The sequence below is a fragment of the Thamnophis sirtalis genome, unplaced genomic scaffold (genome assembly GCF_051295495.1).
Source record: "Thamnophis sirtalis isolate CommonGarterSnake01/CBP01778 unplaced genomic scaffold, rThaSir2_p1.2 scaffold_15, whole genome shotgun sequence".
NCBI classification, from domain to species: Eukaryota; Metazoa; Chordata; class Lepidosauria; order Squamata; family Natricidae; genus Thamnophis; species Thamnophis sirtalis.
In genome coordinates, this window is record NW_028261395.1 from 15,520,425 (window position 1) to 15,547,407 (window position 26,983).

General features: G+C 40.0%; 1 protein-coding gene across 1 annotated transcript in view; it reads right to left on the reverse strand.

Annotated features, from left to right (window-relative positions):
• The window catches only part of LOC148042506 (choline O-acetyltransferase-like), a 36,396-nt gene continuing 9,413 nt past the window's right edge, over window positions 1–26,983 (reverse strand). Inside the window, exons 5-15 of the mRNA XM_087702413.1 lie at window positions 22,122–22,175; window positions 20,064–20,244; window positions 18,250–18,427; window positions 16,319–16,488; window positions 12,842–12,942; window positions 11,962–12,090; window positions 10,593–10,715; window positions 8,865–9,006; window positions 7,373–7,435; window positions 4,008–4,145; window positions 1–261 (exon numbers count right to left, since the gene is read on the reverse strand). Of these exons, the coding sequence (XP_087558539.1) occupies window positions 1–261; window positions 4,008–4,145; window positions 7,373–7,435; window positions 8,865–9,006; window positions 10,593–10,715; window positions 11,962–12,090; window positions 12,842–12,942; window positions 16,319–16,488; window positions 18,250–18,427; window positions 20,064–20,244; window positions 22,122–22,175 (1,540 nt within the window). The remainder of the gene's footprint in view (window positions 262–4,007; window positions 4,146–7,372; window positions 7,436–8,864; window positions 9,007–10,592; window positions 10,716–11,961; window positions 12,091–12,841; window positions 12,943–16,318; window positions 16,489–18,249; window positions 18,428–20,063; window positions 20,245–22,121; window positions 22,176–26,983) is intronic.

Here is a 26,983-nt window from a genome sequence, read left to right on the forward strand (position 1 = left end):
TTAGGGTTTGGCTACTGGAGGACATCCGTCCAGTTTAGCCTGCTGGCTTTTCGAGGTCAAGGTGGATTCGCTACAGAGCTCTTTCAAGTCCATTAGACTTTCACTTATGGCTTTGACAAATTGGCTGGAAGAGGTCTCTCGACAGTTTTTGAAGCTTGAAATGCAGAATAAGATATATTGGGACTGTGGATTGTAGCAAGCCCCATAGCCTTGAGGAATCACCGGCCCATAACAGCAGAACATCTCCATTGTGGTAGGAACCTAATTTTAAGTACAACAAAACAGGGTTAAGATAAGATGGCCAACTTAAGGCCTCCCGCCCACCACTATGGAGCTCTAGGGATACATCAACAATGAGCTGGTTTTGGGATTGTCATTTTGACAGTGAAAGGAGGAGAAAATGGCTAAACCCATTCAGGATCAGCATCTTCAATTCATTGAACACATTTTAAAATATCAATTAAGCTCCAAGACAGAGACCAGACATAGTGCTTGGATTGTAAAATGTATAATTATTTGACCCATTCAAAATCACAAAACTGCATCTCACTTATTTTGAGGGATTCACTGCAGAAAGCAGTTATGTTTGGAAGATTTAGTTGTAAAAGGAAAGCAGGCTGCCAAAGAACACAGTGGCTGGACACCATCAAAGGTGACACCAGCCAGAGCATTCAACAACTCAAAGTAGTGCAGATGTCAGGGATCCAAGTAACATCCCCAACAAAATAAGACTCCAAAGTTCCTCAAACTTCAATTTTATTAGAGATGTCATATTGGCACATCTGGGAAAACCCGAATCTGAAAGCTTCCTGGTTTTCCCCATCCAATTGAAAGTTCATAATCTATGCCTCACACCCACATGTTCATCACATGGTCCAAATCAAAGCATCATCCCAACTGATTCGCAGGTTGGAGGCTAAAATGTAAGAAGAACAGTTGCAGGAACTGGGTATGTTTAGTTTAATGAAAAGAAGGACTAGGGGAGACATCATAGAACTGTACAAATATTTAAGGGGCTCCTAAAAAGATGAGGGGAGGGAGGGTCAAACTATTTTCCAAAGTGCAAAAAGGCAAGACAGGAAACAATGGATGGAATCTAACCAAGGAGAGAAGCAACCTGGAACTAAGGAGAAATTCCCTAACGGTGAGAGCAATCAACCTAGTGGAATGGCTTGTCTTCAGAAGTTGTGGATGCTCCATCACTGGAGGCTTTCAAAAAAGACTGGACAACCATTTATCTGAAATGGTATCAGCTCACCTGCTCAAGCAGGGGGTTGAACTAGAAGACCTCTGAGGTCTCTTCCAACTCTATTATTCTATGTTCTATGTGACCTCTTCACTGGTTCCACTCCACGATTTGACTGCCAAATTTTGGAATTATTTCAGGACCTTCTTAGGAGATGCTTTTGGTTTGGAAAACAAAAGCTACGAGTCCAGTTTTCTTCATCCTAATGCATTTTGAATGATGATGATTGGGTGGATGGACAACCAAGCTGGCTATGCTTGTTCTTTTAATTGGATCATTTTATTATATATCTTCTGCAGTCTACAGTTGGCCAATCTAATCCAAAGGTAATCAGATTTTTGAGCACACCCTCTGCGAGTTCAGGGGAAGCCATTAGTCTTGAAATAACATTATTCCTTTATTGTCAATTCTCTTTCATTGGTAACCTACTAATGTGAAACATAGTCATCTTCCCCTTACGGTCCCCTTACAGGGGACAGTTACTGAGTGTACATTTAAGAGTTGAGCTTATTCAAATCTCAGAGATTTATTATCTTGAAAAAGCCTCGGAGGCAGTAAATTTTGCAAGGAGCTATTTCTTATGGACCCCCGAGCCCTACGTCCGTCTTTCTTTTCTTTTTTTCCCCCAGTTTGCTTTGAGTTTCAATATTGTTGCGGAATGCAAACCTTTCTTTAAAAGCAAAATGCTGGAGGTTAAGACATCCTTACGCTCCTGCCTTTGTTGTGTGCAGGCTTTCAAAAGTGGCATTTAGCTTTTAATGGCACAGGACAGGCCATTAGTCCCACTAACAGAGTTACAGAAGAAGCAGATAAATTTGCTGTATCCCAGTCAAAGGCCATCAAGCTATTTAGATTCCTTCCCCCCTCCCCCATTTTTTTTAGACCCATGGATGGTTTTGTGGAGAATTTATGTAAGGATGGCTGGCTTACGCACAGTCGCATCTGAAAATATCCCCAGACAGCATGATGAGATCAAATGATTTATTAGATTCCTGGTCTGCACTGTGCATTAGAAGCTTCCCTCTGACCATTTTTTGACAGGCAAAAAAAAAATCTGACCTTCTATATCTCACGCAGAACACTGTGAATACAGTGGTTGTTAACATAGTTTGGTGGGTTAAGACTGTGTGTGCACAGAAATGTTACACTTGCAGGGTGAGCAGCTCAAGAAATCCACAAATGAAATGATCTTGACTTGAGGAGCAAAGGGAGAGAGAGCAGTTTGGATCTTCATGCTTGGCAGGTCTTTGCAAACACTTGCAAGGAACACTTCATAACATTTGAAACCAGGCATGTGAGCGAAGGCTGAAAGAAACTAGCAATCCTTCTAATGAAGGATTCAATAAGAATGCATAACCTGGAGCCTCATTTGATAGAACATTGAGGTTGGAGCACTTGCCTGCCATAAAATTAAGATTAAAAATAAATAAATTGAGAGAAAGAGACTTCTTAAATACCTGGCATCATTTCTTTATTTTATTCTTTTTATTAAATTACTTGTCTCCCACCTCAACTATGTTTACAAATAATTCAAAGTGGCAAACACATTTGATATACCTTCCTTCTCCTCTTATTTTCTCCACAACACCAATGAACCTGAGAGGTGAGTTGGCTTTCATGCCAACTATGCGAAACTAAAACTCACCACCTTCTGGGGATTGGCCCAAAGTCACCCAGCTGGCTTTCATGGCTAAGGCAGGATCCAAACTCATGGACTCATAGTTTCTAGCCTGGTGTCTTAACCACTAGACCAAACTGACCTTCATATTAAGGATATTGAATCAATTAATTTTAATTTACTTTTAATTAAATATATTTATAAATTCTGTCCAGTTTGGTTCTTTTCTCAGTTCTTCCCACTGTTCTGCTTGCTTGGCATATCACTTAAAGATTAAGCATGACCCTTTGACAGAATAATAGTTTATATTTCTGGTTATATTTTGCTTGAACGTCTCTCAATCAGCTTTGATCCACCTTTTGGGGAAGAGAACATTGATTTACCATATTTTTTGGAGTATAAGACGGATCTTTTTCTCTCAAAAAGAGGCTGAAAACCTGGGTGCATCTTATACACTGAATACAGCATTTTTGGCTTCCCGAAACCCTGCCCCATTCACCAAAATGGCCATGCATAGCCTTTAGGAGGCTTCCAAGGTGATCCTGGGAGCTGGGGAGTGATGAGTGAAAATGGGCCACTTTTGCTCATTTTGGGCCCCACAGCCTCCAGCAACATTCTATAAGCCTCCTAAAGGATATTTATGCCCTTTTTGTGAGCAAAAATGGGCCCATTTTGCGAAAACTGGACCATGTTTTGCTTGTTTTTGCCCCCCTAGTCCCCAGAAGCACTCTATAAGCCTCCTAAAGACTATTCATGCCCTTTTTTGACAAATAAACTGGCCCATTTTTGCGAAAAACTGGTCATTTTGGGGAGATCTGCAGAGTGCAAAAACTTTTTTTAAAATTTTGCCTCTTCAAAATCTTGGTGTGTCATATACTCCAGAAAATACAGTACTTAAAGTAGTGTTTACCCTTTGTTAATTTGTTCCTTATCCATATTCATTGCCCAAACAGACAGCCGTTGGCTATTCATTTCTCTTGTCAAAAGCACAAGAAGTGGAAAGTCATAACATTTTAAAGAGTTGTTGAGTCTCAGAAAGTCTTTACCGGGTTCATCTCAAGTTGTCACTGATTCATAAGGACTGTCACAGTGAGAATAATGGAGATTCCTTCCTCTGATTAATCCCAGGAAAATTTCACTCACCTGGCTGGTGGAGAGAACAAATCGATTGCTTGCCAAGTAAGTTTCATCAGTAAAGAAGTCTGGCAGTTCTTCGAAGTTTTCTCTGGCCGTCTCTCGCAGTCCCAATAAATGGTTGTCGATAGCCATGCCTGTAATAGCCTGTGCCCCAAACAGGAGAAAGGAGGCAGAATCAATCATTGCAGCAAGACATCAGCCTATCAATTTCTACTTTGGGATTTAATACAAAACTATTTCCATTTTGAGAAAACAGACTAGCAGAGTTGGAAGAGAGGTCTACTAGTCCAACCACCTGCTCAGGCAGGAAGTCCTATACCATTTCAGACAAACGGTTGCCTAATTCCTTCTTAAAAACTTCCAGTGATGGATCCCCACGACGTCTGGAGGCTAGTCGTTCCACTGGTTGATTGAAAGGCTGCTATGATGTCAGCCCAGTCCTCCTTTTCATAAAACTAGACACACCCAACTTGTGCAACTGTTCTTCATATGTTCTAGCCTCCAGCCCCCTAATCATCTTTGTGGCTCTTCATTTTTACTCTGTGGACTCTGTGGCAATGTTCAGCTTGATATTCCTACTTCTAAAGAAGTGGAAAGTCAAGAAGGACATAATCCTAGCCTTGCTGTTTGAAGGAGCTCTACTGAACTCACTGAGATAAGGTAAAGAGGAGAAAGGATGACCTTGAAAGAGATAAGCAGGATTTGTTGAGGATGGAGCTTTTTAAAAAAGAGGATGGAGCTTTTTTAAAAAGTGAAATAACATTCAGAAATGGTTCGGGCATAATCAGAGTTGCAAAATTTTGTTATCAGAATCAGTCTCAACAAAACAAAATGCTAATTATCCTATAGATTTGATTTCCTGGTCTGGTCTACCAAATGGAGCTGACAGACACACCTCAGAATTTCTCCAGTCTGTTTAGCCCTGGATTGGATTGAGCCAGTCAAGAATCTTATTTGTTCACCAGTACTGTTTCCCGGATTTGCTATTGTTCTTATTTTATCCTATATTTTTAATCCTATATTTTAATGCTTTATGTAAATTTTTATGATTAATCTTGTATCTCCCTTCTAGGATTTTTATCATTTTTATCATAAAAGCAAAATGTGTTCAATAAATTTATAGGGTGGTAATATTAAACTACTTTCATTAATGTTTACAATAGTGTGTCTAGAAACTTTGCAATGCCAAGTAAATTGTACATTGACTTAGGACAATTTTTCCCAACTGCAAAAGGGAGGATGACAATGAAAGACATGGAGCTTAACATGTTTATGGGTATAATGTGGGGTTCTTTATTTAAAAGACTAAAATTTTCCTTCCAAAAATTAAAAAAAACAAAAAACCAACAGCCACATTTTCACTGCTACAATCTAACAATTTCATTCATTCTTCAAAGCTTTGGTTCAACAATTACTCCAAGAAAAGAATCAAGAACTGTCCATTGATCTTTAGGAAAGCAAAAAACCAGTTGGCCTGTCTGACATCAGAATGAGTGCAAGGCAAGGTGATCAAACTGAGGTCACCATGGTTTCCTCCCATCACAAGAAATGGATTGGAGGATCAATGAAAATATTTTCCTATCTAGTGTGATTTATAAGGCTATAAGCGCTAACATCCTTCCAAAGTAGATTAATGTCCTATCTGAAGAGAAAGAAGCCGCTGTGTCCTAACACAATAAAGGAGGTGCCAACACATTCTTCAGAAGTATGGGGGGGGGGAGAGAAAAACTTAAATTATTTTTGCTAAGGGTACAAAGTTTAATTTATCACAATCCTTTGCTGAGCAAAGAATAATGAAACAATCTAGGCTATCTAGGCTACACCTGGAAGAATTGCTTCTGGAATAAAGATTGTGAAGGAAAGATCTCAAGAACTTGGAAAGAGCCATGCTGGATTTGGCTCTAGATCCAATTAATGCAGCATTCACTTGGGAAACAGATGAGGTGGAGAATATACATGCCAGGAGTTACTGCTAACTGTGATGGAATCATGGCCAGATCTTAAGACACATGGAAAATGGAGCCACGCCATTACAGAGCAACACATCCAGAGGTGGTATTCAGCTGGTTCTTACTGGTTTGGGCAAACCAGTAGCGGCAGCTGCTGGATGCTCCTCCCGCCCACCCAAATGTAATGTGCGACCTTCTCCGCATGCGATCACATTTGCAAACCGGTAGCGAAGGTAAGTGAATCCCACCACTGAATACATCCCTAATAGAGGAATAGAATCAAGATTACCACTTTATAATGCCTTGGTAGCACCACATGTGGACTATTGCATCCAGTTTTGATCACCACGATATAAAAATATGTTTAGAGTCTAGAAAGTCTGCAGAAAGATAGGAGCAAAGATAATTAGGGGACTGGAGGCTAAAACATATGAAGAACAGTTGCAAGAATAGGGTATGTTTAAGGAGTAGGGGGAACATGATAGCAGTCTTCTTATAACTGAGGGGCTGCCACAAAGAAGAGAGTGTCAAGTTACTCTTCAAAGCACCTGAAGGCAGGACAAGAAGAAACAGACAGAAACAGAAGCATCTGAGAACTAAAGAGAAATTTCTTGACAGGGAGAGCAATTAATCAGTGGAACTACTAGCCTCAATTAATCAGTGGAACTACTGGCCTCAATTAATCAGTGGAACTACTGGCCTCAAGAAGTTGTGGGTGTTCCATCACTGGAGGTTTCAAGAAGATATTTGACAGCCATTGGAATGGGCTGTTACAGAGAAAATTACTTAGTTCCGGGGATGAGGAAGAGGAGCTTAGGGACTCAAGCTTATGCTAGGTATAAACTGATTTGGGGAATCTTTGGCAGGCTTTTAAAATTCTATTCTTTTGCCCTAACTAATGATAAAAATTCTTCCAGAAATTCAAGCCTTACAGGATTCAACATTTGCTTTTCTTATTGGAATTATAGATGGTTTCTTGGTCTCAAAATGACTTCAACATACAGAGATTTGCGGGGGGGGGGGGGAGTGGAAATTTGATTTTTTTTTTAGCTTGAAGACCATATTAGGATTTTAAATAAGGCTACCTGAACTGGGATGCAAAAGTCTCAATGGCCATTAGATGGCAGCAAGTGTACCTTTGCTACCCTCTAGTGGCTGCATAGTTGAGTAGCAAGCAAGGGATTGCACATTAAAAAGCACATGAATGCATTTGGAAGAAATTTTATCTATGTAACTCATTCTATAGGTATCTTTAAAGTCCAACAGATTTATATCAGACATCAAGTTGAAAATAAACAAAAATATTCTATTTCAGCCTCAGATTTCTTGAAAGTGAAGTACTTCTATTTCATAGTCATCACCATCACTAAGATAGGTTTTCCCCCCAGCAATGGACTTTTTTTTCATATAGTAGATACTTACCAAAACAGTGTAATTGGTCTGAGCGGTTATTGCACTCTTAAATAGCTGCATTTTTTCAGAATTCTGTAGATAAAACAGAACACAGAGATTTTCCAAATTTATATATCCACGTGGGCAATCCCATTAATTTTAATTCAGTGATTAATTCCTTTAGTACAGTTCTGCATTAGGAGTAGAATTGATTCTAAACTAGAATGCAAGTTTGAACATTTGTTCAGTTTGAAATCAGTTTGAAAATGCAAGGTTAAGTTTCAGTCTTCAAGTGAAAAATAGAGAAAAAGGCTGGCATGCCGAGTAGTTGTACAGAAACTGATGGAATTGGCAGAGTTGGCTAAATTGACAATTTGGTTCAAAGAAAGGAATATAAGTACTTTGGTTTCTACTTGGAAATCACTTCTGGACTTGGTCCTTGAGATGGAAAAAAATAAAACTTTGATTTTGGTTTTTACCTATTAGATTGATTTGCCATTATGGAAATGGCTAGTTTATATTATTATGGAAAAGTAAAAAGTTGAGATCCTTGTTAATGCTTGTTAATGCTTTAATGCTCTACTGCAACAGAGAGAGTCGGAAGTCAATATCTTTTTTTTCTCTCCTCCCCCTCTTCCTCACTTCTTTTTTCCCAATTCCCTCCGCTGGGTCCTACTATTTGCTTTTATATTTTATTCTGTAATCTAATAAAACGTTAAAATACTGGATGCTGAATATGTCAGTCTCCGTAATACTGTAGATATTGATTTCTACTTGTGTTATAGGCATGGAGAAAGAACATACAAAAAGTTGTAACAGTCCAGAGATAGGCTGTTCTGTCCAACCTACTTTATGGCTGCCTTCCCCAACATGGTGCTCCCCAAATCTGATGGATTACAACTCTTAACATCTCTACTCAATATATCTGAAAGCTTCTCCAGAAGCCATCAAGATTCAGATTCAATCTAACTGAAGCCAGCACAATGTATGCAGTTTTAATAGTAACAAACCAATCATTAAATGCTTCAGTGGCTGAAGAATTAGCTTGGTGTAATCAGCAAAAGAATAGCTCACCACACGGAGAAGCTTTTTAACCAAGACTAAACAATGCCCAATTTTACTGATTCTGCAAGTGCATTATAGTTACCCTTAAGGTGAGTTGTTACAGCTTCATTTGAGCTTACTAAATGGGTATAGCTTAGCATAGGATTACTTTTAACTCATCATCACTGAGCATCTATCAAGGATTACCATACTTGCTACCAATAAATTCATTATACAATCCAGTATTTCTTCTCTTTCTTGCACTTCCTCTCTATACACCTGTCCTCTCTGGACAAGCAAAGAAGTAAAGCATCCCTCAACCTCTCTATCTCAAACCATTTATAGAGTAAGAGAATGATCCTCTCCAACAGTAGAAGATTTGTCTTCTTAGCTGTCTTGGGTTCTTGATGAGAAGAAAGACAGGAATAGAAATGGAATGCATATATAAACCTGAAACATAAGCCAAAGAGTCAGAGACCTGGAGACCCGATTTCTTATCTACCATTCCTTTTGCAAACGTTAACGCTTCTGGAGTGGCGGAGCGGATGTTGTCTACCCTCCCGCATTCATAGCGACGAAGAGAAGCACTTTCGTAGGTGGGAACCAGCTTCATGTTCAACCTACAGTGGAACAACAATAGAATCCTGATTGGATCATCCCCTTATTATAGAAGCTCTAAACAGCTTATTCTGAAAACAGTAGCATCCTAATCCAGGTGTATATTTTACTATTGCAATTTCTACTGGGTTTAGGACTTCTATTTTAACTATGGGAAGAATCTAATGGCCAATGGAATTTTGGGCCTCCCAACTCTGTTCTAGATTAAAAAGTGGTGGAATCCTTAGAGGAGTCTAAAGACGTATCCTACAGAATATAAAGTGTAATTGATTTGGATTTGGATGTCCATTCATCTCCACAAGTGACTCTGGGTGGCAAGCAAACTTACAATTAATCAAAAACAAATTCTCATCAGAGATACAAAAATTAAGAAGCCCAATACCTAAGGAAATGTCTTGTTACATCTAGACAGGCTACCTGGTTCTATCTAGATTGTGTGTGGAATGGCTGGCTGTGTGTCCTCTTTTGCAATTGTGAATTCTTTCTTTAGAAAGTCCTCCAATTAGATGGCAGTACTTAGTTAACCTTTGGTAGAATTGGAAAAGCTAAGCAGGATGAGTCCTAGTTAGTATTTGGTTGACAGTTCACTAAAAAGAAAATTTTAGGATGACAGCCCTAGACTGGAAAATGAAAAGAAAAAAGCACTTGAAATATATCTGTGTTACCAGGAAAATTACAGAGAGGGCTATGAAGATTGTAGGTAGGAAGTGAGCTGAAGTCAAAAGCCACCCTTTTCCAGATTCTGAATTTGTGTCAAGAGTTCTGAAGTCAGTGTGTAAGTGGTGGAATTTGTGTGGCTACAGCATCATCAAACGTCATCCCATAGCATTGTCACAGGATTACAGAGCTTTATAAAGTGAGTCTTCCCCAAAAGATTCCTAGGATCAGGTTATACTTTGGTTGGACCCTGGAAATGTTGTATCCCCTTCTTTGGTCCCTTCTGACTACCTTGAGTGTGAGAGGGAAAAATAATCATTCAACTTATCTCCACGATATCCAGAAGACAATTTGGACTGGGAAGAATTTATTTACTTGTTTCTGTATGTGGGAAGACACGGTAGAAAAACCTTGAATTTTCAGAAAATAGGTCAGAGAAGAAACCAACATCTCAGGATTTTCTCCTTAATTCTACCTGAAGGTGCAGAAGATTGGTGGCCTGCTCTGAACTTTCTTATTCCAGGCAGAGAATCTTTGAACAGCCTGGACTTTTGACCACAAAGTGGACAGCAGGCTCTCCTGGAACTCCACTGAATTATATGCTTCTTTATCATTCATTGGCATCTAAAATATGCTTTCATTGTGTTCTTTATCAACAAACACAATCCCATCTTCTGAGCTACATGTGGACACCAACTCTATGGTCCATGCTCTCCCTGGGATTTAGAATGCTGTTTAGTTAAAGGCTCTCAGTTCCATACCCATTCCAGCTGCTCACTCCTGTGTAACGTGTAGCTTTGCCAAAACAATCTGTATTAAGGGAAACTATAGAGAAAGCCACAGGTCATTTACAGTCTAATGGAGAGAAGGACACAGCAGGCAATTTGGCCCAGACTGAAATCTGTGCGGTCAACATATTTCCTTCACGTACCGGAAAAAGGCCAACTGGAGTGCTACTTGGATGTAGGCATCTGGACTCATCTTCTGTTTTTTGATAAATTCTTTCCCATAGTTTTCAAACTTATAAGCAACAAAATCCAGATTCTTCACCAGTCTAGAAAAGAAGAAAGAAGAGGAATAAGTGTGAGAAGTCCACACCATCTTTTAAAAAAATAAACATGTTTCTCCCGACAAGCCATCCAAAGCATTGGCAGCATTGTGTCCATAAAAAGCTTGAAGTTCAGGCATTAAACTCAGTTCCCAGACATCTGATGAATTGTTCAGTGTAATTGAAGCAGCTCTACATCTCCTCTGAACCCTGGAATAAGCAGTTCAGGAGAAACAGGTTTACAACCAGAAGCACAAGCATATGCAAAGAGCTATGGCTTGAATTCAAATGGGCTGCTCTAGGATTCAAATTAGTTCCTTTTACTCCCATGGCAGAGGTCGCTGGAGCTCTAGATGTATTCCTCAGACTAATTAGAGAACACCTTGTGCGCCCACAAAGGGTAAAAGTTTACATAAAATGCAAAGACTAACATCTAGTTTATTTCCCCTCTTGTTTGGAGTTATGATTAATGCAACAGGAACACACTGACAATAATACACAGGACACTACTGTGGTGGAGGATGGGGCCGAATCCTGCAGGGGCTCCACCCTGCTCCTTTGCATGGATGTTTTCCCAGATATTTATATATTTAACAGAGCTTTCTGAGGGGCATTTGACTTACTTCAAAGGTTGTGCACAGCCCTGGCATTTAATATATTTCTTTGCCATTTTTCAAGGCTGGGATTTTTCTCAAGTTGCTTCTAATGCAAAAGCAAAATAGGAATTGTAAAATAAGCGAATGGAAAAGAAAATGTAAGGGAAATATCCAACAGCAGAAAAGAGCTTTTCCTTTTAGGGACGTGCCAGAGAGAACAGATGTTTTAAAAGGAGACGCTTTCGATGAAACCACGATGCCTCTTGAGGAAGCGAATTTTCTGATGAGACGTCACCACAAAAATAGTTTTTCCTATACTGCCTATCTTACATTTGCTAATACAGAGTTACAAAATATAGAATTATGACTACAGATGAAAAGAAAAGGAAGGAAGGAAAGAAGGAAAAGAAGGAAACAGGCGAATGGATGAGATAAAGGCAGGAAGGCAGGATATCCTTAATCATATATAACATGTTTTTCTGCACTTTCTTTCACCACCAACAACTGTGCTTTTTGCTCTTTACTCCACCAGTATCTCCCCCCCCAATCAGTCAATGAACCCCCTGTCTATTTATTGTGCTCCTCAGATTAATCCTTGAAAACCTGCAGCCCTCATATCTCTGCATGACGTTGAACCACCAGGAAACTCCTTGTACCTTTCCAATTTTTCCGCAGAAGAAGCCAAGTGACTCTGAATTTCTGGAGAACATTTCCACCGCAGCCTCCTTGGAGCAGGAAGCTCACTCACGGAATCTGCTCTGACCAGTTTCTTTGCTCCTTCTTTCCTGTTCATAGAGAAGTAGAGGAGTCCAGTGGTTGGTTGGTTGATTCATTAATTTTGTGACCTGCCTTTCTAAATCAACTCAGGGAAAGTCTCCCCATATATTATGGCTTCTGAGTCAGAACTACTTTGACAAATTACAGGAAATATTTTTTTTCCTGTCTGAAATAAGAGGTTGAGCTTGGTTCTTGGTGTCTGTGTAGGATGAATCTCACCCTCAAAAATATGGAAGCCATTGTCTTTTGTGGCAATAGCTTCTTTTTGTGTTCTTCTCAATCTACCTTACAAACCTTAGATTCCTTGGTGGCCTTTTATCTGGTTCACTGACAAAAGAAACCAACATGGTTACATCCACGAAGTCTCTAGGAGCTAAGTCCAACCTGAACTAAACTTCCTCCCCACCATCCCCTATTTTTTCCTTTGAGTCAATGGCCTTAAATTTGGGATTGTCTCCTTTTCTAGAAAGTGCAACAGAATTTACACATTACTCATTCCATCCCACTGCTTTTCTCCAAGAGGAGAAAATGCCATCAATAAGTGTTTCCTTCCAAGATTTGGCCAAATATGAAGGTGTCCATCATGTCTAGATTTCTGCATGGCCTTACAAAAGGAAGTAATGAATAATAGGAAGACATTCTGTTAAGTGGAGTTGGCTTCAAGTTATTTCTGAAATCTGAATGTCACTGGAAAACATGCAATGCACACGTTGAAGTGAAAAGGCTGATGGTTTCTTAGAGCAGCTGAAGGTAACTTACATGTGCTTCAGCAAGTGTTCGATGCACTGCACAAGAATGATCCCATCAAACGGAGAGTGTTCACACACTGTTCCACAGACTCCATCTCGTCCTACGACAAACTAAGCAGGGACATTAAATTAGGCAGAAGTGAAATATGGATTTAGTAACTCTTGAGTTCAAAAGAATGCAGTACATTTTGCCTTTAAGATATCAGTTAGAGAAATAGACCAGCCAGTATTAGAACTGGAGGCTGGGTTTGTTTTATGCATTGGCCAAATATCACAGAAACAATTTTAAATTTCTCAGTGTAACAATATCCAAAGGTCTTAAACTTGACATAGTTGGATGATGTGAAATATCAAAAAGCACATAGGAGAAAATTGAAAGGAAGTGTAAAAGCATAAACATGTCATAGGTTTTTTAAAAACAACAAAAACAGAGTGAATGATGCTCATGAAGATATTCAATAGGAAGTCATTCTACTCCTTTCCAAGTGTTCTCTCTTATTTTCACTTCCACACAGAATAATAGAGGTGGAAGATCTGTAGTCTAATCCCCTGCTTAAGCAGAAGACCCTATATCATTTGAAGAGCCAAAGAAGAGGTGGTCCACCTATATTCTCCAAAGCCCCTGAAGACATGACAAGAAGCAATGGATGAAAACTAATCGAGGAGAGAAACAACCTAGAAATAAGGAGAAACTTCCTAATAGTGAGGACAATTAACCAGTGGAACTTCCCTCCAGAAGTTGGCACTGAAAGTTTATAACTGGAAGTTTTTAAGAAAAGGTTGGACAGACACTTGTACAGAATGGTATAGATCTCCTGCTTGAGCAGGGGGTTGGACTAGAAGACCTCCAAGCAGTGACGTGCGGTGAGGTTTATGGCAGGTGAGACATTGACACAGAGGTTTCAAATTTTTTTAGACTTGTGGACTTCAACTCCCAGAATTCCACAGCCAGGCATGCTCAGTTCTGATGTAAAGCGACAGCATTTTTTCTCCTTTGCGAAATACGTTTTCCTTCATTCTTTTTCTTCTCCCTCCCCCTCCTTCCTCCCTCTCTCCCTCCCTCCCTCCTCTCTCAAACAGACACACGCACACAGAGAAGTTGGATCCTTTTCTCACACACTCACTCTCAAACAAACACAAACACAGAAGTTGGATTGGATATATTTTCCAATGGGTTGAAAGCAGCTCCTTTGCCATACCCTCCCCCGCAATTCCCCTGTTGCCTTCCGATCCGAGCCTTTGATTGCAGGTGGAGCCACATTGCCTTTTCAAACTTGTAATCAGTGAAGCTGGGCTTATATATTTTTATCCAGATGTGTGTGTGTGTGTGTGTTTGAAAAGGCAACGTGGCTCTGCATGCAATCAAACTTTTTGAATTCCTCCCCCCTCCCCACACACGCACCTTTTCCAGCTGTTTCAGAGAGGATTTCAACTCTGCTCTTGCCTGCCATCATGAAAAGAAAAAAAAATGTAAAAAGAAAAAGGCATGGGCTCTGAGGTCAGACTGAGCTAGTTGCTCCCAGAGCCTCTAAAAAGCTTCTAAAAATGCCCTCTACCGGAGGCAGGAGGACGACGTGCCACATCTACATAAGGAATTTTTCGGCTTTTAACCCTTGCTTAGCTCTGCTCGAATGATCATAAAGTCAGACTAAATGAGGCACCTCGTTCTCCTGCCGCCCCCTGTAGAGGGCACTTTTTAAGAGGCTTTTTTTACACAGTTAAGCATTAAGCAAAGTTATCCACTGTGACTCTGGCAGCAACTACCTCAGCCTTTTTCCTTTTACATTTTTTTTCATGATGAGAGTGGTGAGGCTCTGCCTCCCCTGCCTCCCCTGACTGCACGTCCATGCCTTCAAGATACCTTCTGATTCTGTTATTCTGCTATTCCATGTGAAAGTGAAGATGTGAGAGAATGGGAAAATAGACTTCACAATTACCATATTTTTCAGAGTATAAGAAGCTCCGAAGTATAAAACACACCTAGCTTTTGGGGAGGAAAAAAAGGGGGGGGGAATCTGCTTCGGCCTCCCAGCAATTTGCCTCCTTGCAACAAACAGCAAATAGTACAGAAGATATACACTGTGATGTTACATTTCAGACTATAGTTGTACAGATGCTGTTAAAATTGATGTGGCTTTCTGGAAGTATACATTATTCTCTGCTGTTTAAAAGAAGATACAATAGCACTGGGTCTTTTCAGATCAAGCATTTATTTTAAAAAATTTCTTCATTTTGTTAAGTCTAGAACAATAATAAAGCAGTCTTTAAAAAATAAGTCTAATAATTTGAACATTCTATAGGCATTTATAGTTATTGACTCGCCTTCTTGCAGCAAACAGCCCGATTAGCACAAGAAAAAGAAATCTGCCTCTGCCTCCCAGCAATTTGCCTTGTGGAGCAAACAGCAAGTTTCACTTTCAGTTTAAGTGTCCCTCTGATCATCAGCTGTTTCAGGCTGTAGGATTGCTATAGCTTATTGTAACCTCCACAAGGCCCATTTTCCCTGTTTTCCCCATTTGCTGAAAGGAGGTAAATTGCTGGGAGGCAGAGGCCAAAGGGTGGGGGACGGTGGGTGGGGCTACATTCACTGTATAAGACACACCCAAATTTTCATCCTCTTTTAGGAAAAAGGTGCGTCTTATACTCTGAAAAATACAGTATGTATTGCCGGACAACTTGAAGCAAGTGATAAGTTGAAGAAAGAACCCGGGATAAATTCCAACGTTTCCTTCATTTTCTCTTGTAGAACCATCTGCTTCCAATGAACCAGCAATCACTTCTAGACTGTTCTGGGAAGGAAGGAAGGAAGGAAGGAAGGAAGGAAGGAAGGAAGGAAGGAAGGAAGGAAGGAAGGAAGGAAGGAAGGAAGGAAGGAAGGAAGGAAGGAAGGAAGGAAGGAGAGGCCTTTAAAGACAGTCGGTCTGGTTGGGTCATAGAAGTAGTGAGGTGGGCTTTGTTGAAGACAGACCTCCTGCAGAAGCCAGATTTGGGCCCAGATCCATTTTCGGCTTCTTAAAGCTCTTTTCTTTGAGAGTCCCACATTGTAGTCAGATCACAGGTAGTCATCAATGTCTGACCACAATTGGGCCCAGATTTAATGTTGTTAAGTGAGAAATTTGTTAAGTGAATTTTGCCCCTTCTTATGACCTTTCTTGCCACTGTTGTTCAGTGAATCACTGCAGTTGTTAAGTTAGTAACAGGATTGTTCAGTGATTTTGACTTCCCCATTGACCCTGCTTGTCAGAAGGGGATCCCGTGACCTCAGGACACTACAGCTATCATAAATATCAACCAGTTGCCAAGCATCTGAATGTAAAGAACATGGGGAAAAGGTTGTGAGTCATTTTTTTCAGTGTGATTTCGAATGGTAACTAAACACACTGTTGTAAGTCAAGGACTATCTGTAGAAGATCTTCATTGGCTCCCCCCATTCAGCCAGGAATCGTTGTGTGTGTGCTGTTCCCCTCTGCTGGTTGTGGGGACTTACCTGCGTAGACTTATCATACCAGCGATTGGCACCATTTCTAGAGTAGCCACCACCATGGAGAAGCTGCAAAGCCCTGTTGGTGTCATTCAGCTCTTCTCCAGCTGGACTATCAAGGCAGACCAAGCACAGGCTTCGTTCAATCATATCAAGGGAGTCTCGGTTTGTAGAATCTAGAGTAGAAAACTATTTTCTCAGAATAATGGCAGACTGTTCCTTGATTTTCCACTCCGAAATGCAATTGTTATGCTTTGTACACACATTCTCTGAGAAGTCTAAGAATGTGAGTATTTTGTTACTTCAGGATGAAGCCAGTGGAAATTTAGGGTGAACAACATTTGGGTTTTTACCCCTCAAGGCTGGGAGGAAATTAGCTCTCAAAGCACTTTGATTGACTCCCCTCTACAAATTTATCTGCTGAACCTGGAAAGCACCAGATCTCTTTGGTAACTTGATGGACTTACGCCTGGAGGTGTAGTCATATGCATTTTATGAGATCGACATCTGAAATAAAATAATTAAAACTGGATATTAGATAGTCTTACAATCTAATCTTTGTGGGGTCCTTGATGTTCTCTGAGCTTAGATATTTCCTTGCACACATTTCATTACCTGACTAGGTGACATCATCCATGTGAAAAGGGAATGGGATTTGCACACCCAAGCACTGATGATGTTGCCCAACTAGGTCAATGTCTGCAAGAAAGTCACCAAGCTCAGAGACCACCAAGGATTCCACAGTTCAACCCTGAGTTACAGAAATTCTCTTCTACTGGTAATCTAATCTTTGCCTAAGGAAGCCTTGAAGCCTGTTCCACCTCTCAGAATTCCATGAGCAAATTCCTTACCTCAATAGGCTCACAATAGGAAATGTGAGCATTAAAATTTATGAAAATAAGAAGTGTCTTTTTAGATGGAACCAAAGATCTCTCTTGTCTGGGATGAGATGGGTCTACTTGGGTAGGAGGACCCTCTGAGCCCACAGAAGGGGAGAACTTTCAGCAACCTCATTTCAGTTTTTGTAATGTGGAAACAAGGCCTAGATGGATGTTTTTTTTTAAAGAAGACATAATAGGTGGGCAGACTCCTTTGAAATTGGGCTTTTTTGATATTGTCCCCAAAATTAAACCTGGATATGATTTTAATCTGGGTTCAGATGTGGTGGAGAATTAAAATATACTACCTGCTAAGAATGATTGGAGTGTTGCTCTGTAGGATTCCCAGACTTCTTGACAAGTTAAAAGGAATAAGTAAGACAGGCTTATTGGATTATTATTACTAGTGTTATTGCTATTGTTATTACTATTGTTGTTGTTATCGTGACCCGTCAAAACCGCGGAGGACAAAATCGCGCTCGACGAAAGCGCGCATTTGACGTCATCACAGCGCGACGAAAAAAATTAAAAATGGAAATAAAATTAAAATTAAAGCAAGCCGATTCACATAAAGGTAAGGGTTAGGTTTAGGGTTAGGGTTAGGGTTAGGTTAAGGGTTAGGGTTAGGTTTAGAGCGTTAGGGTTACGTTTAGCGTTAGGTTAAGGGTTAGCGTTAGGTTTAGCATTAGGTTAAGGGTTACATTTAGGGTTAGATTTAGGGTTAAGTTAAGGGTTAGGGTTAGGTTTAGGGTTAGGTTTGGGGGGGGTTAGGGTAAGGTTTTCGCTTTATTTTTACATTTTTCGATCACAGCACGATGTTTTCGTCCCGCTGTGATGACGTCAAATGTGCGCTTTCATCGAGCGCGATTTTGTCCTCCGCGGTTTTGTGGTGGAACCATTGTTATTACTGTTATTATTAGACTATAGGCAGTGCAAGAAGTCCCCAGGGCAAAGGGAAATGGAAAAAGGCTAGAAAGGGGACAACCGCTGTTGAGGGCAACTCTGCCAAAGAACTGGATGATGGGGGTTGGGTGGGACTCCCAGGTGGCTCTCACTGACCTTCCATGAGGATCGCCCTGGCGGTGGCCCACTCCAGCCTTCCATCTGAGGTCAGGAGACCAATTGGAGGCAGTCTCTCTTCCTCGCTTTCCGACATCTTAACTATCTTCCGTAACTGAGTGAAAAGGTCTCCTTCGCTGAGACGCCGGAAATTAATCACCACGTCCAAAACAAAAAACTGCGGAGAAAGAATCAGGAATGAAAAAGAGGAGGATGGTTTCATCTTTGAATCAAGGGACAACGGCTGCTGCCCGAAGGCCATTCTTCCCTTGCTGATGTCCTCTTGGAGGCCATTCACAACTCCTTCCTGCTTGGCCCACTCACAGTCTGCCCCCTCCCGATCACCAGCCTCTGAGCATTAACAAATGCATTCAGAAGGGGCCAAAGCAAAATTGAATGAGGCATGTTTGTGCCACACATCGGCCAGCTAGACTGGCGAGACTTTTAATTCCAAGACGTTGTTTTACAGTGGTGTGTGTGTGTGGGTGGCGGATATCAAAAAAGTAAAAATGGTGGCTACAACCATACAAAGCGTCACCTTTTTTATTTTGTTTGTACATGTCGAGCGTATAAAAAGGGGTGGGGCTCCTATCACATGATCACGGCTGCCATTTTGAGGCTTCTGAGATGTAGATTCACCATAATATAGAGTAGAAGTAAATAACTTTTTGATCCCTTTTTAAAAGTCCTATGGTGCTGTCCGGCTCCACTAATTTCGATTATAACTAGTCAAAAATTGCCAGTGCTGTTTCCCTTTGTTTTGGTGGATAACAGAACCAATTAGAGTAGAAATTTAAAATAGCTGGTAAAATCCAGTGTTTAGGGGAGTTGGAATTAGAAGACCCAGACTAAAATCTTCACTAGATCACAGACTCATTGGGTGAATGGGTTAGTCACTTTAGCACAATACATTTTACCTTGTAGGATTGTAGTTGTGGAGATACACCTGTTTAATGTACTCCACAGTAATGTCTACCTTATTTTCCTCATGCACTATGTGTCAAAATCTTTGAGAGAAGTTGGTTGGTAAATATAATTAAGAATTACTAACAAAAAAAGAAAAAAAATTGTAGCTTTCTCCGGGAAAAAAGGAAACACACAAAAAATCTGCCAATTTCAGTCTCAGTCTGTGAGGTCCTCAGGTTCTTGATTGTGACTCCAATCACCAAGAGTATCTTCAGTTTTGCTTTGATGGTCAAAAGTCAACTGAGAAAAAGGAGGCATTCATTTGGAATGAACTTTTCACTATCTTTTTTATTTCTTCTTCTCAAGCTGTTTGTAAGTTCTTGCCTCCCGGAGCTTCCCAAGAAAACAGGGCTCTTGAAACTGTAGTTGTTCCAAAAGGAGCTTTTATTGAAAGGCTTGTGATAGCAAGAGGTCTAGGCAGGAACTAAATCTTCCCACTTAACAAACAGCAAATTTAAAAACAGTGCAAACAACTCCCTCCCCCCCCCACAGCACAGCGATGCAGGAAACAGAAACTTCAGACAGAGATCCCTCCAATCCTCTCCCCTCCCACCAGACTGCCAGCGTCCCAATAGAAACATATGGGACCTGACACTTATGGATTTTGTTTTCAGGCATTTTTAAAAAATTCCAGCTCTGTGGACTTCAATCCCCCAAATTCTCAGCACTTGCTGCATTGATTGGTGAATGCTGGAACCTGAAGTTCACATATCTAATGATTCCCCCAAATGAGGCAAAACTCCCATAACCTGAATTTGCATACGGTCTTGATCAATTCAAGAAAAGTGGGTGAGGGTAGTTTTTTTTTAAAAAAAAACAACAACAACGTAGGATTCAGATGCCCCCACCTGATTGTTGCAAGCAACAATGATATGATCTGGTTCAGGCATAATATTGCTTTTCTGGGACACGAGGGTGTCCTTGGTAAGTCCTGGAAGACGATAAGAAGAGAAGAGTCTGTAGTATTGTTTCATACAAAGAGGGTGACCGGACAGTTGTCCACGAGCAAAATCCACAGGGAGCGCATGGCTGGAGGGACAGAATAAGAGACAAAACATAACGTCTGTGGGTGAGGGTAGAAAGAAAAGAAATCTGATCAGATTAACTAGAACCAAGAGAGATAAAAACAAAGTATTGGTAGATGGATGCCAAAGCCATCATTCTTAACATGTCCATGTTCCAACCATATAACCATTCATGAATGAGCATTGGAGAAAACACAGTAATAGTCAATAATGACCAAAAATGTCTACTTCTTCCTGTCTTGTAAGGCTCTGCTGAACTTTGAAATCTCAGACAGAAAAATATGAGTGTGTTGCCATGCACGACAGAGCTCCTTCTGCCAGAGATGATTGTATTTTTTTTTTGGGTGGTGAGGCAAGGAAGATGTTAGATGGACTTAGTCCTTTCTAAAGGGCAGGCAAAATTGCTAGGACAATGTGATGTCTAATTGCCTACAATTTGGGAGAAGTTTGAGATGCTAAAATTGAATTATAGTATCATATTAATGTCTCATTCTAAGGACAGTAGAAAAATTAATAATTATAATGTTTTGTAAGCAATGTTCTCTGGAGACACTTGTAAAAGACCTTATGCTAAACTAGATGGAAACAGCAGAATTGATGAATTGTTTGGCAAAATATCCTATCTGCCTTCTCTGGAACAAAGGTTCCCCCCCCCCCCCCCCGAGTTTCAATTAGAATAATACTTGATAGAATCTCTCAAATCAAACTGTTGAATCCCAGTGTTGAATAACTCAAGATGCATTTGAATAAATTCAAGGATTTTGTGTGCACGTAAAAGCATCTCCCCCCAACCCCCCCGACCTTCCCCGATTGTTTCAACAAATTAAATCAACCCAATCCAATCTTTCAATCACATCAAATCTATTTTATGGAGATGATTCAATTTTCAAATAGTTCTCATCAAATTTTTGACTGTTTAGATTGATGATCTGAATGGAATGATTTGAATTGGATAATAGCCTATCATAGTCTGGATTGAAGAAGATTTATTGAACAGATCTGAAGCAGGAATGGAAGGGAGTGTGTTGTTGAGTTAAGGTGTAATCTAACACAACAGGATCACTCAACACAAGACACAACAAGTGCAGTCTGGTTCAGCAATGCTAATAAACATACACTGGCCCTCAATGGAATGACTACAAAGCTTCTGTGCTTTGGCAAATGATCATATCTATTCATAACGATATCTTAATTTCCACTCACACGGGTCTAGTTTTGTTAGGCTGCTCAGTGTTATAACATCAGGATTTCATAAATCCTTCTTGCAAGGAACTGGAAATTGTTGCCTTTTGATGCCAAACTATAATTCTGGGGTGCACAGCTTTTCCAGGGCTGAAGAGGACCACACTTGGGCTTTTGAACATGACCACTGGAACATCCTTCCAGGAGTAATGGGTAGAGACAAGGGCAAATGAACATTCTTTGCTTTTCATTTATCTTTTATTTCCATTCAACTGAAATGTCATTGTACTTCCAGTTGTGTCTTCTATAATTTCCTTCATCCTCTTAAAAAAAGGAAGGGAGGATGGGAGGATGGCCTTCAGCCCTGGGATGATATGTCATTTAGCAACGTTGTTCCTGCCCAGAAAATACACTGTGCCTAGAAACACCTTTTGTGCTTTTCAGCTCTTCTAATCTTCAGCCTTCTTTCCAAGCAGTTCCAGAGTCTGGGACTGAAGTCAGATGTAATCTTGTTAATTGTTTACAATTTATGGGACTTGCCCCTAAAAGCAGTACATCTAAATTCCATCTACAATTCTCCCCAAAACATGGTTTACTTTGAGAGAGTGACTTTGTTGCTGCATGAACGCATCTCAGCCCCCTTTTGTTTCTGTTCCTCTTTTAAGAAGGAATTCTATTTGTAAGAGACAAATGACTTACCTGTCCAGCAGAGATTTATAATCCAGAACTCCAGAAATGAGATTGGCCGCAAACCTAGAAGTCAAAATATAGAAGCCCTATAGGATTTCTATAGCAAAAAATTATATACACATCATTGTCATCATCATCATCATCATCGTCGTCATCATCACCAAATTATCATGGTGGTCCTTTGCCATCTGGCAATCAAGGAGCAGCTTGATAGATTGTCCATCAGTATTAATTGATCTTATTACTTCCATTTTTAAATCTCCTCTGAAAAGGAATGGATGAGATTCTCGGCTAATTTGTGCTGCAAAGTAGGTTAGATTCCTGATATGGCGTGTGAATTCAAACCTAGGTCTTCATTGAATCCTAGGTCTTCAATAAATCCATTGTTTTAACAATATATTAAGGAAGTCTCTTAATTAAGTTTCTTGAGCCTCTTCAAATTGCATTACTCCTTGAGGTGGGCCAGCCAGGAGATGCCTGTGGTTTAGCAAAAATGCAGCAGGACAGAGCTATTTTAATGCTCCCAATCCTCTCTTTCCCTCACAAACTCTTCCTACAAAAGAATATCTTTAATCTTGCCTTACTTTTTTCCTGAAGACAGGCAAACAGTATCATGGGTTAAAAGGCTGTAGAGATTCTCAGTCATCTAGGTCATGGTTGTCCCATGACACATGAGGACATAGATAAACCTCCAAATGCTTCAATGACCCTCTAAAAGGATGCAAATGACCAGCTGTCTGCATGGAATATAAATCCTTCCATTCCCCAGTTCTGACATTCCCCTGTCAGTGCTGAAGAAGCTTCTTGGATGAGAAGTGAAACATCTTAAAAAAAAACCCAAGAAAGCCCAGTTGTCTCCTGAAAAACCACCTTTTGGAACAACCATGACCTGGATGACTGAGAATCTCTACAGAATTTAGCTATGCAATTTGGGATGAAGACCCTTTGAATTGTGTGGGAGTAGGAATGGATTTCCAGAGGAAACATTGCAGACCACAGGAACCAGGAATGCTACTCAGGTGATCCTGAGGAGACAGATAAACCTCCAAGAGCCTTCAACGACCCTCTGAAAGGATGCAAACGACTTAGCTGTCTGCAAGGAATATAAATCCTTCCATTCCCCATCATCCTGTCAGAGTGGAAGAAGTTTCTTGGGTGAGAAGCGAAACGTCTTCAAAAGAAAAAGCAAGAAAGTCCAATTATCTCCTAAAAAAGCACCTTTGGGAAGATCATGGATTGTTTGTTTCAAGCCAGCTTTCATTTAGACTAGCCTTAACTACTAATGCTTTATGGTACTGTGCAGACTGATATTTTGGATGCATTATCTGTTTTTCTCTGAACAATTTTTAAATTACAATTGTCTTATTGCAGTTCATATCTGGTCAAGATTGTGTCTGGACAGCATTTTATGTTTCCTCCTCCTAGTTTAAGGTTTCTCTATAGAACTCCAGCAGGCTGAGGCCTTTTCCAGGTCAGGATGTGTGCAAATAACAGATGCAAAGCAGGGAAAAAAAATAGCTGCCACAATGAAGCTATTTAGTTTATAGAAAAACCAGCACTGATAATACTTTTTTTAAAGATTCTGAAGAAGAGCTTCTGGTCAGGGATGTCATTCTGCATGTCAACAACATTTGCAGATCTAATGATTTAACCAGCATACATGGGACTCAGGGAGGGCTAATTGAAAAGCGGAGGCTGAGATGCAACTCAGATAGAAATGGAAGTTATATGCAGAGCTGTCGTCCTTGTGCCTCGTGACAGACTAAATAAGAAACGAGGCTTTCAAGACTTCACCAGCATTGGAATTCTTAGATTGCACTCAAAGTAAAAGGAGATGAAGCATATGATCCCATTAGCAGAACAATCTCGATCAAGGCATTTAATCAGAATTTCAATATTTTCAAATTGCCTCTGTACTTTAGAAAATGCTATCTAATATGACCTATATTCAGGGAAGCCTTGTTGTAATAAAAAAGAACAAATATATCTAAAAACATTTTTTTTAAAGGAACTTTGGAAATTTTTAAATGAAAAGTCTCCTTTAATATTGTCTTGATTTGAGGTGGCTACATGGATAGGATAAGATGTGGCAACTACTTCTTCCAAATACTAAGATCAATCTTCTTTTTGGGGGGATCAGCCAAGTTTCTTACAATATTAGAAGCTGTCTATTACATTTTGTACCTATTTCAACATTTGAATTCGTAGGCAATATTATTAATTGAACAGAATTAAGGGATGGCCAGGATATGCTAGAAAAATATACCGAAAAATTTACCATATTTTTGGGGGTATAAGACACACCAAGGTATTGAAGAGGCAAATTTTAAAAAAAGGTTTTGCACTCTGTAGAGCTCCCAAAAATGGTCCGTTTTTCGTGAAAACAGGCCCGTTTTTCCCCCCAAACAAATGGTATGTTCTTGGGGGCAGGGGGGCAAAACTGAGCAAAAATTGGGTCATTTCTTGCTCATTTCTGCCCTCCCCAGCCCCCAGGAGCACTCGGCAAAGCTCTTAAAGGCTGTGCACAGCAATTTTGGTGAAGGGGGCAGGGTTTCAGTAGGCAAAAATAATGCTGTATTCAGTGTATAAGAGGCACCTAGATTTTCAGCATCTTTTTTGAGGGAAAAGGGTGCGTCTTATACTCAGAAAAATACGTTGCATAGGGGAGAGGGAGAGGGAGGGAGGGGGAGAGAGAGAGAGAGAATAAGTATAAGTATAATCTTTATTGTCATTGTTCTTAAATACAACAAAATTGGTTTGGAGAGGGAGAGATTCAATAGATCTGAGAGAGAATCCTCTCTGTAGCCCCCAAGAAACAAGAAAAGATCTTTTCCTCAACTTGCTGCCTTCCAAATATGTCAATAACTCCTAGAAACCCTGTAGTCTAATATTGATCTGGATAGATCAGTTATAAAATAGCTTCTTATGTTACTTCTATATATTGTGCCATGTTGTTTAATCTATAATGTTAAGACTGCAATGCTAATTATATTTACCTGGAAGTTAACAATGGGATGTATTTCTGGATAATTATTTTAGTTTCCACCTTAACCTTAAGATAATGGTTTTCTTGGCATCACTGTATTAATGAATACTTAATTTTGTTCCAAAATCATGGGAATATATTTTAATCATTGGATTGGCAGTCATTAAATATAAGAATTTGGATTTAGAGATGGTAATTTCAGAATATCAAAGCATGTAAAATTAGCCCAAGATTCACTGCTACATATCTGAAGACTATCTAAATTGTTCGTTCATCCAAATCGTCCTACAATGATACTCATAATATATGAAAATCTCTAGGAACCATTTATGTCCTATTAAAATATCCTTCTTTTCCATTAGTGCTTCATACGGATCCCACTTCAGGTTTTAAAAACGGCTAGCTTAAAACCCCAATGGTTCACCAAAGCACGTCTATTTTAATTCCACAGTTCTGAGCAAGCTACAATCCAAAAGGCAAATGTTTTAGTTGCTCGGACATTGCAATTTGATGGAGTCTTCAATCCCCTCTGGCAGTGACATCACTCAAGCAAAAGAGAAATGGGCCTTTGGTAGACAGGAGGGTCCGAGAGACTGTTTTACGTGGTGGTGGGGAATAAGCCATAAGTAGCAGAAGCCATTTCCAGTCCAATTTATCTTCCCAGATCATTTTAATTTCCAAATCTATAGGTAAGGGCAGACACAATGAATATGTTTTTCTTGATAAATGTGATCCTTAGCCTCCAGTTTATAGCATTAGTGGAAAATATCATAATATCTCTGTTTTTGATATTTGTTTATCTGTTCTGACAAGCAGGGCAATGTGTGTGTTTGTGTGTGTGTGTGTGTGTACTTACACACTCATACATATAACAACTACTCATTTCCATTGTTTTTATCTACTGGGGCTGTCTGTAGTTTATCTATTTTTATTGCTTTTATTTTACATGTCATTGTGATTTTATGATGCTGCTTGTGACTAATGTCTCCAGACAATGGAAAATGAATCAGAGGGGTGGGATATAAATTATCTAATAAATATGAAAAATAACCAAAAGAGAGTGAAGGAAGAAAAAGCTGTTTCCATTTTCAACGCAGGCTTATTTAAAGCAACACAAAGCGCCATCCTAACATTCTTTACCCTTTTAAAATTAAATGGGGCAGGCCAGAATCTGGCTGGGCTATAGCTGAGCTGGCATTAAAAAGAGTTTGCTTAATTGGTAGGCTGATGTCAGGCAGAGAGATGAAGGAGCCACTGGGGACTTGAAAGTTAAACCCATGAATGTCCCATGAATGAAGGGGTCCATTTCGATTGAGGTCGATTCTTGAAACAGTGATTGGAACAAGAGGATTTGATATTCTCTCTGTCTATGGAGATTCTCAGTCATCCAGGTCATGGTGGTTCCAAAGGTGTTTCCCCCCCCCCCCCCCCTAGAGGCAACTGGACTTTTTTTTTCTTTTGAAGTTGTTTTGCTTCTTATCCAAGAAGCTTCTTCAGCTCTGACAGGATGGTTGGGAATGAAAGGATTTATACTCCTTGCAGACAGCTGGTCATTTGCATTTGATTCTAAGGACACAGATAAACCTCCAAGTGGCCTCAACAATTCTCTAAAAAGGATGCAAAGGACCAGCTGTCTGCAAGGAATATAAATCCTTCCATTCCCCACTATCCTGACAAAGCTGAAGAAGCTTCCTGGATGAGAAGTGAAATGTCTTCAAAGAAAAACAAGAAAGTCCAGTTGCCTCCTGAAAAAAGCACCTTTGGGACAACCATGATCTGGATGACTGAGAATCTCTACAGAAGTTTGCTGAACAATTTAGCATGAAGGCCCTTTGGATGGTTCTAACTGAATGGTGGAGGATGGAAGGATTTATATTCCTTGCAG